General features: G+C 43.3%; 1 protein-coding gene across 1 annotated transcript; it reads right to left on the bottom strand.

Moving 5' to 3' along the window:
• Positions 1 to 3439: 3439 nt before the first annotated feature.
• Positions 3440 to 13353, bottom strand: prpf6 (PRP6 pre-mRNA processing factor 6 homolog (S. cerevisiae)). The gene is made up of 21 exons (XM_086124714.1): positions 13114 to 13353; positions 12396 to 12558; positions 12187 to 12305; positions 12013 to 12091; positions 11724 to 11900; positions 11412 to 11540; positions 10879 to 10973; positions 10630 to 10786; positions 10288 to 10450; positions 10097 to 10215; positions 9794 to 10012; positions 9434 to 9556; positions 9012 to 9133; positions 8787 to 8925; positions 8315 to 8434; positions 7508 to 7684; positions 7306 to 7439; positions 7113 to 7204; positions 5226 to 5340; positions 5020 to 5146; positions 3440 to 4206 (listed from the first exon to the last, which is right to left on the bottom strand). The coding sequence occupies exons 1-21, from the start codon at positions 13299 to 13301 to the stop codon at positions 4054 to 4056; spliced, it is 2910 nt and encodes a 969-aa protein (XP_085980840.1). The 5' UTR covers positions 13302 to 13353; the 3' UTR covers positions 3440 to 4053.
• Positions 13354 to 14116: the final 763 nt, after the last annotated feature.

Genomic DNA, 14116 nt, shown 5'->3' with positions numbered 1-14116 from the left:
AGGAAAAAACGGGAGAATGCACGGTTAAAAACAGTTAAAACAGAATGTCCGGGTTGCATTTACACCACACAGTAATAAAATAGCGTGTGTGGTCTCAGATGTCACACTGATTTGACGTTGAAATGGGGTGTCCACTGGATTCGACCCTGATTGGTGTCTGTTGGAGGAGAGTGGCCTTCTTTCCTCCGCGTGTTTGTTGAATTTCGCATGGTGAGGATGTTGGTTATCCAAATACAGGCGATGAACAGGACCTTCAAAGGTTTTATTTGCAGAATATTCCGGGCACCCATGGTTTACAGACAATGGCTGCGGATCACGAGTGCACCCACACCATGGGCACACAACATATTTATTACATCAGAAGGGCGGTACCGAGACTATGGTGCGAACTCGGGACTTCAGTGTCCCCTAAACCGATTCTTAGCTTACATCAAGCCGTCTCCACAAAGTCTCCAGTAAGCAGCGTATCAAGGCTAACAGGTGGCTCCAAGGATGCGCCTGGTTTACTGCGGGCATGAGAATGTTATACAGGCTCGACTAAATATGGCGGAAGACACACATCATTGCTCTATTTTAATCAAATATTGATGAGAAACACAAAAGACCACGGCAGATGTTTCACTAGACTAAATATGAGCAGAAGTCACCCTTCATGTCCAATTGAAATTGAAACCATTTCCTTTCGGAATGATTAAAGTTCACTGGTTAGACTCCAGACAATTTTCTTCAGCATCATTTGCCGACTCGCTTGCAAGGCGGAATCAAATTTTCCTGCTAAGGTCGGCAAAACTCTCACATATTTCATGAAAAAAAATGTTGCCTCATAACTTTTCAGTTTGACTTTTCTGTTTCATATGGATTAAACATTAATTAGACAATCACTGGGATTGCATATCATGTACACATTGCACAGTAACGGCACTTTGAAGCATAGAAATGACTAAAGTGTATGGAAATGTCGATTTTCAGATGCTTTGCAATGCTACAAGTGACAATATGGTCATGATTCATAAATGTTCAAAAACCATTAGATGTTTGTCACCCTGGTGACAGATCCTGCTCAGCTTGCGTGTTGTCCACAAATTTCTGCCGTTTCTCAGTTCGGCAATGTGTCGATCATGTGGGCCACTCGGCCTAACCTAGTTGGAGTTCCGGTGATGTCATGAGCTGCACGGCCATTCGCGGGCGTTATCGTGGTAAATGTTATGTTTTGATTCAACAAGGGCTAGGCAGCTGCAGTGAAAAACTGCACGTTTATTCAAGCTTATTTACGTGACTTTTATTTTCACTCTGCTTGAATTACGGTTCATATTAAATCCTGTTTTTGGGGTAACTTGTAGGAGGCTTCTACTGCACCCAAATCTGCCAACATGCAAGCAGACACACAGCCAAATAAAGAAAAAATAAATAAATAAAACCAACAGGACCAAACAAACATGCAAACAGCATGGTGACTGCTGAAATAAAAACAATATGGGACAAAGTTATTGCGGTCTGTGGGAACGAAAGTTAAACAACACTGTTCTGTTTTATCGTATTTTTTTTCCTTTATTTTGGATGCGTCTCTGCTTACACAGCGCCGCGAAGTAAAGTCTCGACACTGATTGTCGCCGTCGACTCGGACAAAATGGGCCAGCCAGAAATAATGGCAACATGATGACTGACGGATTGATGTGCCCACCAATGATTATTTATAATCTGCTGATACGTATAAGGGTCTCCACTTCATGTAGGCATGATCTATGTTCACCAAAGTGTCACTCTCTTCACCAGTCTGGAAAACAAAGCCTCAACAACTACTTGTGTAAATATTGAATTGCACAAATCTCGAGGGTTTTCTCATTTGGCCATGTAGACGTACAGGAAATAGACATCAGTGTGTAATGTCAATTACTTAATGGCCATATTCTTCTCTGTTTTGCTGCTATGTGATTTTGAAGGTTGCCCAAAAAGTGTAAGAGACCATTCAACTGCCATCAGGTGATGAATGCATGTCAATAATGTCAACCTTTGAGTGACTTTTTTTTAAAATTAACTCATATTATCCAAGTAAAATTTCTTCAAGAACTCTTCTTTTACAATTGACTTAGAATCTCTGAATTAAAAAACAAACAAAAAAAAAAACTTTCTTTCCAGTGTAATTTATATTCTCAATATTTTACTCACTTCCAAGAGTAAAGTTTACTCGGTTTAGACTTGGACCAAATGTAGTCTTTTTCGAGTGTTCTACAAAATGTACTGTGTAACATTTGGCGAACCAGCCAGTTGTCAAAGTGTCAAAATGAAGGCAACGTTTATGCACAGTGAGATGCTAAACTCTTCAGACTAGGTGTTGGGGTCTTGTCAAATATTTAAATTGAAGTCTTCCCATTGCCTCCTGTGCGAAAAAGTATGGAACTGAATGCAAGAATGTTTATATGTGTGGGTACAAAAAATGAATTCCCTTACTTCAGGAAAATCAGTAACATCATCATGAAGACAAGGCATTTCTTTTTCACCATAAATGTTATAATTGTGGGGTTTGATGATGACCTGAATGCAGTCAGAATAGAGGAGGGTTGGTTCAGTGTTATTGGTGTGTCTGACCTGAGTTTAACACCTCAATTTAACACCAGGAAAACTGTGTATGGTCACGATCCATCCATCCATTTTCTATTGGCCTTCCACTTATCCTCAACAGGGTTGCCAATCTCAGCTGGCTTGAGAAGTACAGTAGATGTGGTGGGGAGTTTGAATATTGCCGATATGTACCATGCTGACCACCAGTCCAGTGTGTAGCCTGATTCTGGTTTAAAGTCAAATGTTATCGCTCCAGAAGACCGCGAGAGTGGAGGGACGGATGACTCGAGAGTGGCCGCTGAGTATGAATGTATACCTTTATATTATGCAGATCGAAGTTGATGACGTTGTCATACACCGTATATCATAATATTGGGAAGGGCAAAGTGGAGTACAGTGAATAAGATTGACAGAACGTTTAACAGCAGTTAAACTTCGGTATGGTTACTTATCACTTATAAACAAAGTCGCCTTTGCAACAAAACGCAACCCCAAACCATACAATCGTTTGCAAAACCAACTTTCAAGCACACTCACCATTTATACCATGTTCTACCGCCAGATCCTCAGATGAACAAACTGCCATTTGAACAGTTAACACTTCGGCAGGATATGTTGTATCCAAACCTCACCTTGCAGCGCAAAAGCTGCCAAAAAAGGCTACGGTGAAACCTACTTTCCTTAGCCAAGGTCACCGCAGCTGTAATTCCATTCGCAGTCATGGATGGCCTCCTCTTGGCTTCTCCTTAACACGGTCGTGCGAAGTCAACGAAAACAATGCAATCGATCATTCAGTCATTGTTTCACTTTCGTTGGCGCGCCAAGAGACGCAAATTGTACGCTCACCACTGACAAACGCACACGGAAAGCAGCAAGGGGAGGTGGTGCAAGAATTTATGGGTGGATTGCAAATACAATTCAAGCAAATTACCAAACGAAGACTACAACAGAAGAAGGGATGAGATAAAAACTAAATAATGAGCCTAACTCCTTAGCTCAATTCAAACAATTAGGATGGCACCAAAAGATGCATTTCTCAATTTCTTTCTCTCTCACGCTGGTTTCAAAGGTGTTTTGTCATTTTATTTTTTATGGTGGTGTTTTTCTGGAGTGCAGGATGCTTCACTGCTGCAAAAAGAGGTTAGGTTAAAACACAAGCAACAAAGACATTGTATTCATAAACTAAATAAATGCACAATCTGGAACACTTTCGATTATCTTTTACAGAAGTAGCTGCACACACGGATTAAGACTCAATCACCATTGTGTCATCAAGCAGTCACGGGCTAAAAAAAACAGTCAAGCCCACACGATAGGCTGCAACTTCTATTTAAAAATTGTTATGAAAGCCTAATTCCACACTTAATCCCAACGCTAGATGTACTGAATTGACATTGTGTCTGATGCAAGCGTGCAACGAAGCTGATCTGTGAAAGTCCATCCTGGTGATTTGACTGAGGTTTTGCGACATGTGTTGAATGCAGCTCCTCAGTCTCAGAACGTGTTTTTGATCTTGCTTGCAACTTGTGCAAGAATCTCTACTGTCTTCTTCTGCCAGTTCAGGACGTGTTTGGACTCAGCGCACCACAACTCGCCGTGACGCGGCTCGGCATTCTCACAGCGTTTGCGCACTTCTTCCTGCTGTTCCTAATAGAAGACAGTGAGTATTAGTGCTGGGGTCTGATCAATGTGGATTTTTTGAGACTGATGCCAATTCCATTTTTTGGCAATACACAGGTCCAATACCCAATGAATCAGCAAATTATTAAAAAATATATATATAACCCAGAATGAACATATTCATTTTATTTGTGACACTTGCATCGTGTACGTCACATGACCGGACTCAGAAAACAGTTGAGCTGTGACGCTCGCAATGTGAGCCCAGGGTGACTTAGAAGTCAATTTCTGTTGACAGCAGGAGGCGCTGCTGGACAAAATGCTACCTTCCTGAGATGGCTGAAAACAGGTAGATAAATCGGCTTAGAGGAGAAGTCTGAACACATGGAATATGAATGAATTAGCAACATCCATGCATTTATATTGATGTCAAGAGGTGGTCCTTTTTTGTGCTTGCTGGCAACTGAAAACAAATGATGAATTAATGAAAGAAAAAAAATCTGTGCCCAAGGACTGATCACGACTCACCTGTTTTCTGGGTTTGGTCAAGTTCGCAAGCCGAGCCCATTTTCAGTTGACAAAAAGTGGCAAAATGGCCACCCCGAGATGGATAAAACGAGTGGATTTTGCATCTTAAATAATAGTCCACAAATGAAACATTAATCTGAATACCGTGTTCAGACTGTTGGGGGCACACAGAACATTTTATTGCAAGGAAAATGTTTAACTCGAGTTCCCCTTTCAACAAAGTTGAAATGGTCACCTCCTATTTTTTGGCTTCAAGACAAACTCCAGAAAGGCCGGTCTGGACTATCCATAGTAGAGGGAAAAGGAACTTACTTCTGTTCCATGCTGCAGTTCAAACTTGTAGAAGAGAGCCCAGGCATCTCCCAGGTCAGGCTCTATCTTCACGGTGCGGAGGAACCATTCTCTGGCTTTGGTGATCTTACGCTCACTCCAGAACAACCTAAGATGATACATATGCATTGGGAAACCAGAACTCATGAGGATTCTCTCATAGAAAATATCAAAAGATGTGGTCATACTTGGCGACAGCGAGCAACACGTGTGGATCATGTTCACACTTCTTCAAAGCATCCACACTCTTGGTCTTCCTCTGAGGCCTGGCCTCCAAAAACACTGCCTCGGCCCACAGGATGCCTTGAGCAAAGCAGAATTGGAGCTCAATTACTGCATTGAATGAAAGGAATGGCTTCCTTCTACAGTGCTGTTCAAAATAATAGCAGTGCAATGCGACGAACCAGAATATCCCTGGTTTTTAGTAAAAAAAAAAATTGTTAGATGCCAGACAAGTTACCAGTAGGTGCAGTAGATTCTCAGAAAACAAACAAGACCCAGCATTTATAATCGGCACGCTCCGAAGGCTGTGCAATTGGGCAAATAGTTCAAAGGGGTGTGTTCAAAAAAATAGCAGTGTCTGCTGTTGACTGTACAAAACTATTTTATATTTCCAAAAAAAAAGGTAGGATTTAACAATCCTAATATTTAGTTGCATGACCACAGCTTTTTATAACTGCTTCACATCTGTGTGGCATAGAGTCAACCAACTTGTGGCAGCTTTCAGTTGTTATTTCACTCCATGATTGCTTAACAACATTCCACAATTCATTAACATTTCTTGGTTTTGCTTCACAAACAGTATTTTTGATATCACCCCACAAGTTCTCGATTGGATTGAGATCTGGGGATTGGGCTGGCCACTCCATATCATTAATTTGATTGGTTTGGAACCAAGACTTTGCTCGTCTACTGGTGTGTTTTGGGCCATTGTCTTGTTGAAACACCCATTTCAAAGGCATGTCCTCTTCAGCATGAGGCAGCATAACCTCTTCAAGTATCTTGACATACACAAACTGATCCATGATCCCTGGTATGCGATAAATGGGCCCAAAATCAGAGTAGGAGAAACATGCCCAGACCATGATACTTGCACCACCATGCTTCACTGTCTTCAATGTGTACTGAGGTTTGAATTCCGAGTTTGGGGGTCGTCTCACACACGGTCTGTGGCCCCTGGACCCAAAAAGGACAATTTTACTTTCATCAGCCCACAAAATGCTCCTCCATTTTTCTTTAGGCCAGTTGATGTGTTCTTTGGCGAATTGTAACCTCTTCTGCTGGTGCCTTTTTTGGAACAGAGGGACTTTGCGTGGGATTCTTAAATACATTTGCTTCACACAGACGTCTTCTAACTGTCACAGCATTTACAGGTAACTGCAGACTGTGTTTGATCATCCTGGAGCTGATCATTGGCTGAGCCTTTGCCATTCTAGTTATTCTCCGGTCCATTTTAATAGTTGTCTTCCGTTTTCTTCCACGTGTCTCTGGCTTTTCTACCCATTTTAAGGCATTGGAGATCATTTCAGCTGAACAGCCAACAATTTTTTGCACCTCTTTATAGGTTCTTCCCTCTCCAATCAACTTTTTAATCAAAGAACGCCGTTCTTCGGAGCAGTATCTTGAACGACCCGTTTTCCTCAAATGCATGTTCAACCTGTGCTGGTGTCATCACCCTTAACTCATTCACTCCCAAAGACGTTTTTAAACGTCTTTTCAGACTTGGTCCAGAATTGGCTGGTACTGAATGAGTTAAGTAGGCGCCACCTGATTCGCACCTGATTCACCCCTGTTTTTGTTTTTTTTCTTCCCCAAAATTGATGAACTCAGAGATCGGTTGCAACACTGCTATTTTTTTAACACACCCCTTTGAACTATTTGCCCAATTGCACAGCCTTCGGAGCGTGCCGATTATGAATGCTGGGTCTTGTTTGTTTTCTGAGAATCTACTGCACCTACTGGTAACTTGTCTGGCATGTAACAATAAAAAATGTACTAAAAACCAGGGATATTCTGGTTCGTCACATTGCACTGCTATTATTTTGAACAGCGCTGTGCGTTGGTCATACTCTCACCTGAATTGGGACATTCCTGCAGAGCTTTGGCCATCAGCGTATTTGCAATGTTCTTTAGTCCTGAGCGGAATTCTAATCGGACTGATTCCAACCTGGTTAACCAGGAGACACATGAGTGACAAGTCCAGTGACGAGAGCCTTTGTTTTTTTTTCATGTTTCTCTCTTTGTTCTGTGTGGTGTGCGTTTTCTCACCACAACTCGGGACTCTGCGGGTTCTTCAGTCGCGACTTCTCCAGGATGGCTCTGGCTCTGGTCAACTGTCCCACTCGCTCTTCCAGACGAGAAGTCAGCAGCCACAGGGCCACGGAGTTGGGACACTTTTTCAACTGTGTGAAAATACGGGACATTAGCCACTGAAGAGGTCAAAACAAGAGCGTTTTAATACGTAGCTCACCCCCTGGTTGTAGGCCTCTCTGGCTTTATCCATGTTGTCACATTGCTCTTCAATCTGGCCTCTCATCATCCAGAGTTTGGGAAAGTCCTCATAGTGTTTGAGGGCCTCTGTGCACAGCTCCTGAGCGGCTTCAATGTTCCCTAACACCCACTCCAACTTGACGGACTTCATGAAAACCTTTCAAGACAACACCCATTTCAAACTGGAAATGCGAATACAGCACAAGACAACTTGGACTTCATTTTACAATGCCACCAAGTTAATAGGGCTGACATGAAGCGAATAACACTTTCTGACTGCATAGCTTAAGTGTATTATTAATTCCGTATCATAATGTTTTCTGACCGAGCAGTCAGCACAGTCAAATGACAATGAAGACTCACCAAACGTTATTTGTCAGCAAACACAAAAAAAATTCTCAGATCACCCAAGAGTAAAAGTGAAAGTTGAAGTGCAGTGTTGTCAGCATCCGTCAGCACAAACTGAGGTTTGAGAATCTAGCAAGCCCTAACTTGATGCCCAAGACACTCTGCACTTACACTCTATGTTATCAAAAACATGACTTTTAAAGTGGACAATGACACTGGACACTGCAAATATTCGCAATGTGATAATGGATCAGAAAACAACGGCAAGTATCTAAACATGCCCGTTTAAAGGTGTTATTTTGTGTCCGTTGCAAATACTGTATACTAAAAGCTAGTGTCCACAGAGGGGTTGAAGAGGTTTTGGACACTGGGGGAGACATGCTAGCTGGCGGGTTGAAGGATTTGGAGATGAAGAGCAATGCGGGAAGGGAGAACTCACTCTGGCTGTGGGGGCGCTGCTCCGAGCTTTGGCTAGCAGCCGACGGGCTCTCTCATACTCGTTATTCTCGGACTCCAGCTTGACAGCAGCCAGCCAGATCTCCTCACTGTTGGGGTTAGCCTGTGGAAGGGTATGCATTGGAGTCACTGGCGGGAAAGTTAATTTTCTACACAAACTAGTTCCGAGTTCAGTTCACAAATCTTAATGAACTAGTTCAGTTCGTAGTTCACCTTTGGAAAAAGAGATTTGTCTCGTGCATACACAAACATGTCCAACGCGATGTTGCAAACATGACCGACTAGACACCATTCACTAGACAACAGGCACAGCCAAATCTAAAATCTGGAATTTAATCCAAACAGAGGCGAGGGCACTTGGAAAATTGCGCGTTGGATCAAATGGATCAATAAATATTCAAGTGTAAAAGGTGCTGTGGAAGAGACTACTCGATTTGGAGGAGCAGCTCTATTACCTGAAAAGCCAGAGCGAGGATGCTTCTGGCGGCGGGCACGTCTTCAGCGAGCCATTTGGATTTGGCTCCCATGAGCCAGAGTACCTCCGCCTTTGGACAGTGAGCCACAGCTTTCTGGAGCAGGGTCTCCAAAGACTCCCTGACAGGTACATGCAGGAAACACGATACAATTTGAACCAGATCATTAAATAGAAAAGGTCCCCTTTGGAGGGAGCTATTGTCTACCTGGTTCCGTTGTTCTTTTCAAAGTAGGCAGCTCGAAGCCACACACTTTTCTTACTGGGGAACACCTGCAGAGCATGAGCATAGATGGCCCTGGCACACTCCAATGCTCCATGGGCCACACACTGAAACACAAAACACAGTAATATTATGAGACAAGTAGCCGCGCAGATGTCAGGGACTAAGCATATCTCATTTTTAATTTAGAGTAGGGATTATAAATGTACATAACACGGCAGAATTGAAATATTAGCAGTTTTAGGAAAAATATGACACGATGACAGCTCATTACTTTGTGATATTCTGAAATGATTTATAGTTCAATGTGCACCCCATTTAAAATAAAATGAAGGGGTTTTATGTGTGGGCGTGTTTTTTATGGTGCAAGAGTATGTAAACTTGTGAATACAACTGTCTGCACGCACACTATCAGAGTCCTCCATCCATGTGTGCTTGCAGTCTTCCTCTTCGATCCCGATCCCGATGACTGCTCTGATTATGGCCTGGCAGGTGGCCACGCTGCCAGCTTTGTCGCACTCCTCTGCATCCTGCCAGGAAAGACGAAGCATCACAGAGGGCATCTACTGTACATTCATCTGTTTATCCGTTGCACAATGATCCAAGCATGAACATCCCAGCTATCACTTTCAAAGGTAAAGTCTTAAATTGACTGTTAAACTACGACCTGGACCACAAATGAGACTGCCTGCTAAAACGTCACTTTTCAAGCCACAGCTGGGAAGCCTGTCCTCGACAGAAATATTTTGGGATTTACACAAACACACCTGTATCCACTGCTCTCTGTTAATCTCCACGCCGTTGGCACGCAACGAGGTGATGGCTCTCTCGATGATCTTGTCCACCATCTGTGTGTTGCCATTGGCTTCCTCCAACTTTGCGGCGGTGATCCAAATATGGCGATCGGTGGGGATGTTCTCACGGGCCTTGTTCAGGACACGTCGGGCGTTCTCATACGTCTCTAGTCGAGCTAAAGCCAGCCACAGCTGAAAATGACGGGCAGAAACAGTACAGCACTAATGGATGTCTTGCACTAGACAGTCAAACTGCAGCACGGGTTCATCAAGTACCTCCACACTTGTAGGGCAACACTCCACAGCTCTGCTCAGCATGATTCTGGCATCTTCTGGCTCCTCGAGTTCAACAGCTGTCTTCCACAGACGGACTGACTTGGACACGTTTTCCAAGGCTGCGTGAACATCAAGAACTGTTTTTTAAAAGACCAGAAAACAAAGTGGTGAGCATTAAACTTGAACCTTACCTTTCCTGAGGACTCTTTTCTTGGCTCTGACATCCGTTTCCAACTCGGCGGCTCTGATGTAGATTCGGACCGACTGCGGCATGTGCCGGACAGCTTGAGCTACAACAGCTTTGGCCGTGTCGCCGGGCTGTAGCCTGGCTGCCTCCAGCCACACATCCTCGCTCTGATGGGCACAGACAACAATGATTGCTTTCCTGAATGGCAAGCTAAAACCTGACAAGCAAATCCAAGCAGCTGTTGTGAAAGTGCTATATGAATAAAGATGTAGTGTATTGTACATACATACAAACACACACACACACTTACGCCTATGCGCTCTGTTCAGGCGTTTTCCTCCTTTACCTTTGGACACATCTCTGTGCCTTTCATGATGAGGTTACGGGCCACCTGCAGCTTGCCAGTCACTTCTTCCAGCCTAGCCGAGGCAATCCAGGCAGGCGGGTGATGAGGGTTCGTCTCCCTCACAGATTTCAGCAGCAGACGAGCCTTTTTAATGTCACTGGAAAATATGGAGCCAAAAGGAATTGATCAAACGCATTAGGCGCAAACAAACCACATGAACCTTCTGTGTTGCCACACATTCGCCTCTACCTGATGTCTCCTCCGTGTGTGGGGATCATCGAGTTGAGGTCCGTCAGGTAGCCTTTGGGATCCACCACCGTCTGACCGCTGACCGAGTCAGACACCTGGTATAAGAGAGAGGCAAACACTTGACAAACAGACTCATCAACTGAACGAGACGACTGTATCCTGCCTCTTCTATTGTTAACATTGGTGTTAATTAGGGTTTCAGTGATTAAATACTTTTTGAACCAATTTAAAGAGATAGGATATTTAATACTGAGACTCCGGAGCCCGTATCAGCCGAGTGACTGACTACTCAGAGCAGTGCATCAAAAATCTGGATCAAATCTCCGTGATCAAATGCTGATGATGTGTGAGGCTTCATGTGCGCCAACAAGATGCTGGAAATTACTTAATGGATTCAAATATTTGGGGCTGTATCAAGCTGCCAAATATTGAAAGGAGAAGCCAAAACGCTCAAAAACGTCCCGTGTACAGAGCAGCCCCTAGGTGACATGGAAGGAAAAGAAATCCACAACATCTGGGCCAAAAATGATTACCTGACTGAGTCTCATATCCATGAGTGTGTTCCTGGCCTGACCAATTTTTCTCATGTCCAGGTCTCCTGTCCCCGGCGTCATCAGGCCTGGCGTCATACTTCCTGGGTACGGTGTGTTAAGACCACCAAGCTAATGGAGAGAAAAGGCAATGACATCTGAGTGGGGCTTTCCTCCACGGCGAGATTGAACACTTCACCACTGTTTCACAATACTGGAAATCTTAAATGTCACCCCCCTCTCCACCATATCTACGGCAAAAAACAGAACCACATTTTTCATTCACATTGGATATGTATTTGAATGTATACTGACCCCCTTGAGAGGGTCAACACTGGTGTGGTTCTCTCCCGTTTGAAGGTGCTTGGAGAAAAAGCTATCTGGTACAGGAGTGAGTTTCTCATAGCGTGGGTTTCTCTGGCGCTTATTCCTGGCGTCTCCCACTTCAGGAATGCTAAGCCACTCTTCCTCTGAGACCTCCGCCAATTTCCTCTGTGAGGAGAAGAAGAGAAGCGGCAAAAAAATCTGATGTAGCAACGAGAGGACAAAAGCAGCACATTGCGGGAAGAGATTAATACATTTGTAGAGTTGCTCTAATTTGTACCTTTAAATCGGAAAACTGCTGCTGAATTTTGGGTCGCTCCATACGGTATTTCTCTATCTCTTCTTTTTCTCTCAGCTCCCTTAAAAAAAAAAAATTAAAAAAGGAAAACCTCAATCTTAACCTGTCAGATTCTGAAATTATTTCAGTTTATAACAGCTGTGCTTTTTGATCAACCTTCTTTCTTTGCGTCTTTCATCCATCCTTTTATCCAGAGCCGCATATATTGCATCTGCTTCTTCATCATCCTTTTCATACGGTCCACTGGAGAACAAGCTTCCGGCATAGCCGTTAAACTGCAAGAAATTTAGGATGACATATTTTCAAGTATACAATAAGCAACAATAAGAGGAGTGGCTGATCCTGAAATGTAAACAACAAGACACCTCATCATAATTAGTGTCATTTAGATCTTCATCGTCATCATCCTGGTTCTTCTTCATTTGGTCCCCAACTGTCCTCTTCCCCGGGGGTGCATGTCGGTCATCAACTGGATCGTTGGCATCACGAGCTGGACCGATATCAGATCGGGTAGTGAAACCAGTAGCCCTGAAGGAAAACAATCAAGGTAAATGTAATACTGCACACAACACTAGGACCTGTCACACAACTATACAAGTGGAGTTGACTATTGGCTTAATTAGTGTCACTGATCTCTGTCAACGGTGGGTCTGTGAAGCCGTTTGAGACAACCACTTTGAATCATTACCAAAGAACACGTATCCGAGTTTAAATCACAACTCTGTTCGCTTCGTGACTATTATTTTGTAATGTATTTGTAAACCCGGGCAATTGGCGCTCTATAATATTTTTTTAAATCGTGGAATCGTCTTTTAAAAAAGCTATCTGTTAATGCTGGCCTCAGGTAAATAAGTTAATCTTTGAATTTTTACACGTACACATGATTGAGCTCATATTCGTGTTAGGTTCCACTGATTCGCTTCGGCAAACGTGAGAGAAGCAGCATTATTTATTCATGTTATTTTTATTGTACTGCAGAAAATCCACAAGTTACCCTCAAACATATCCAGCAAATGGAAGCGTTAAACGTAAAATATATTTCATTCATGGACATGTTTGTAGCTGGCGAAAAAGTTAGCTTACCCTCTGCCCAAACCGGGAACGTAGCCCAGCGGGGCGGGCATCCCTAAAAAAGGTTTCTTCTTTTTCCCCATCAGCGGAGAGGCGAGAGGAATAACTGGGGGCCCACCGGTTGCCCCCGCTGCTCCGGTGGCTCCTGCGTTGGTTTTAGGAGCATTTTTAGACGGCTGTTTAGCCACACTGGCGGACATCTTTACAACACATTCACAGAGACACACACGACGACGAGGCGGCACAATACCGGAAAAACAATACAGACACATCCGCCTATGTTAAGACTAAAAACGTCGTAAGTACCAGAGCGCCCCCACTGGAAAGGAGGGTACCTGTTGTCAAGATATTGTAACGGAGCAGACGCACAATTTTCATATTTAAAGTCTCTGCCTTTGAGTCGATAACATAGTTTTCATTTGAAATATCAGGAACGAAGGTGCTACTTGGTATAACTGGAGCAAATTTGTGCTAATTTTGAATGTCATAAAACAGATAGCCACAGAAGGGCGCTATTTTCTGACTACTGCCTTAGGTTGTGGTTGTGTTAATATGCTCTTATTGTAGGAACTTTGCTGTTTTAGGGCTGTACGGATCAGAATTAAATTAGTATAATTAACTATTTCGACTGAATATTAAAAAATACACAATAGCGTACATAAATCATGTTTGGTTATTAATTTTCAACATTCGTTGGAGCATGTTATTTTTCTGGTGTTATGCACATTATTTTTCCATCCATTCATTTTCCACACTGCTAGGGTAATGGGTGAGCTGGCGCCTATTCCAGCTGACTTTGTTTGAGAGGCAGGTTACGCCCTTGACTGGTTGCTAGCCAACTGCACTGCACATATTGTTTTTATCATCCATCCATCAAAAGTCAACCATTCACATCCACATGTCACTGAGTAGGAACCGATCCCACACTCCCTGCACACAAATCAGGTAAGTGAACCACTACATCATCCATCCATCCATTTTCCGATCCACTTTATCCTCACAAGGGGTGCGGGGC

Source organism: Hippocampus guttulatus, chromosome 1 (assembly GCF_054856545.1).
Source record: "Hippocampus guttulatus isolate MCC_2025c chromosome 1, RoL_Hgut_1.0, whole genome shotgun sequence".
Lineage (NCBI taxonomy): Eukaryota > Metazoa > Chordata > Actinopteri > Syngnathiformes > Syngnathidae > Hippocampus > Hippocampus guttulatus.
Note: the sequence above shows the minus strand (reverse complement) of the source record. Positions and strands in the feature narration are given on the sequence as shown.

Bases quoted from the DNA above. Each gene is read 5' to 3' on its own strand.
- prpf6 (XM_086124714.1), bottom strand. From the start codon at position 13,301: ATGTCCGCCAGTGTGGCTAAACAGCCGTCTAAAAATGCTCCTAAAACC. The intron at 8,926-9,011 runs GTAGACAATAGC...TGTACCTGTCAG, and splicing joins GAAAAGAACAACGGAACCAG to GGAGTCTTTGGAGACCCTGC. The intron at 8,435-8,786 runs GTAATAGAGCTG...ACCCTTCCACAG, and splicing joins TCCTCGCTCTGGCTTTTCAG to GCTAACCCCAACAGTGAGGA.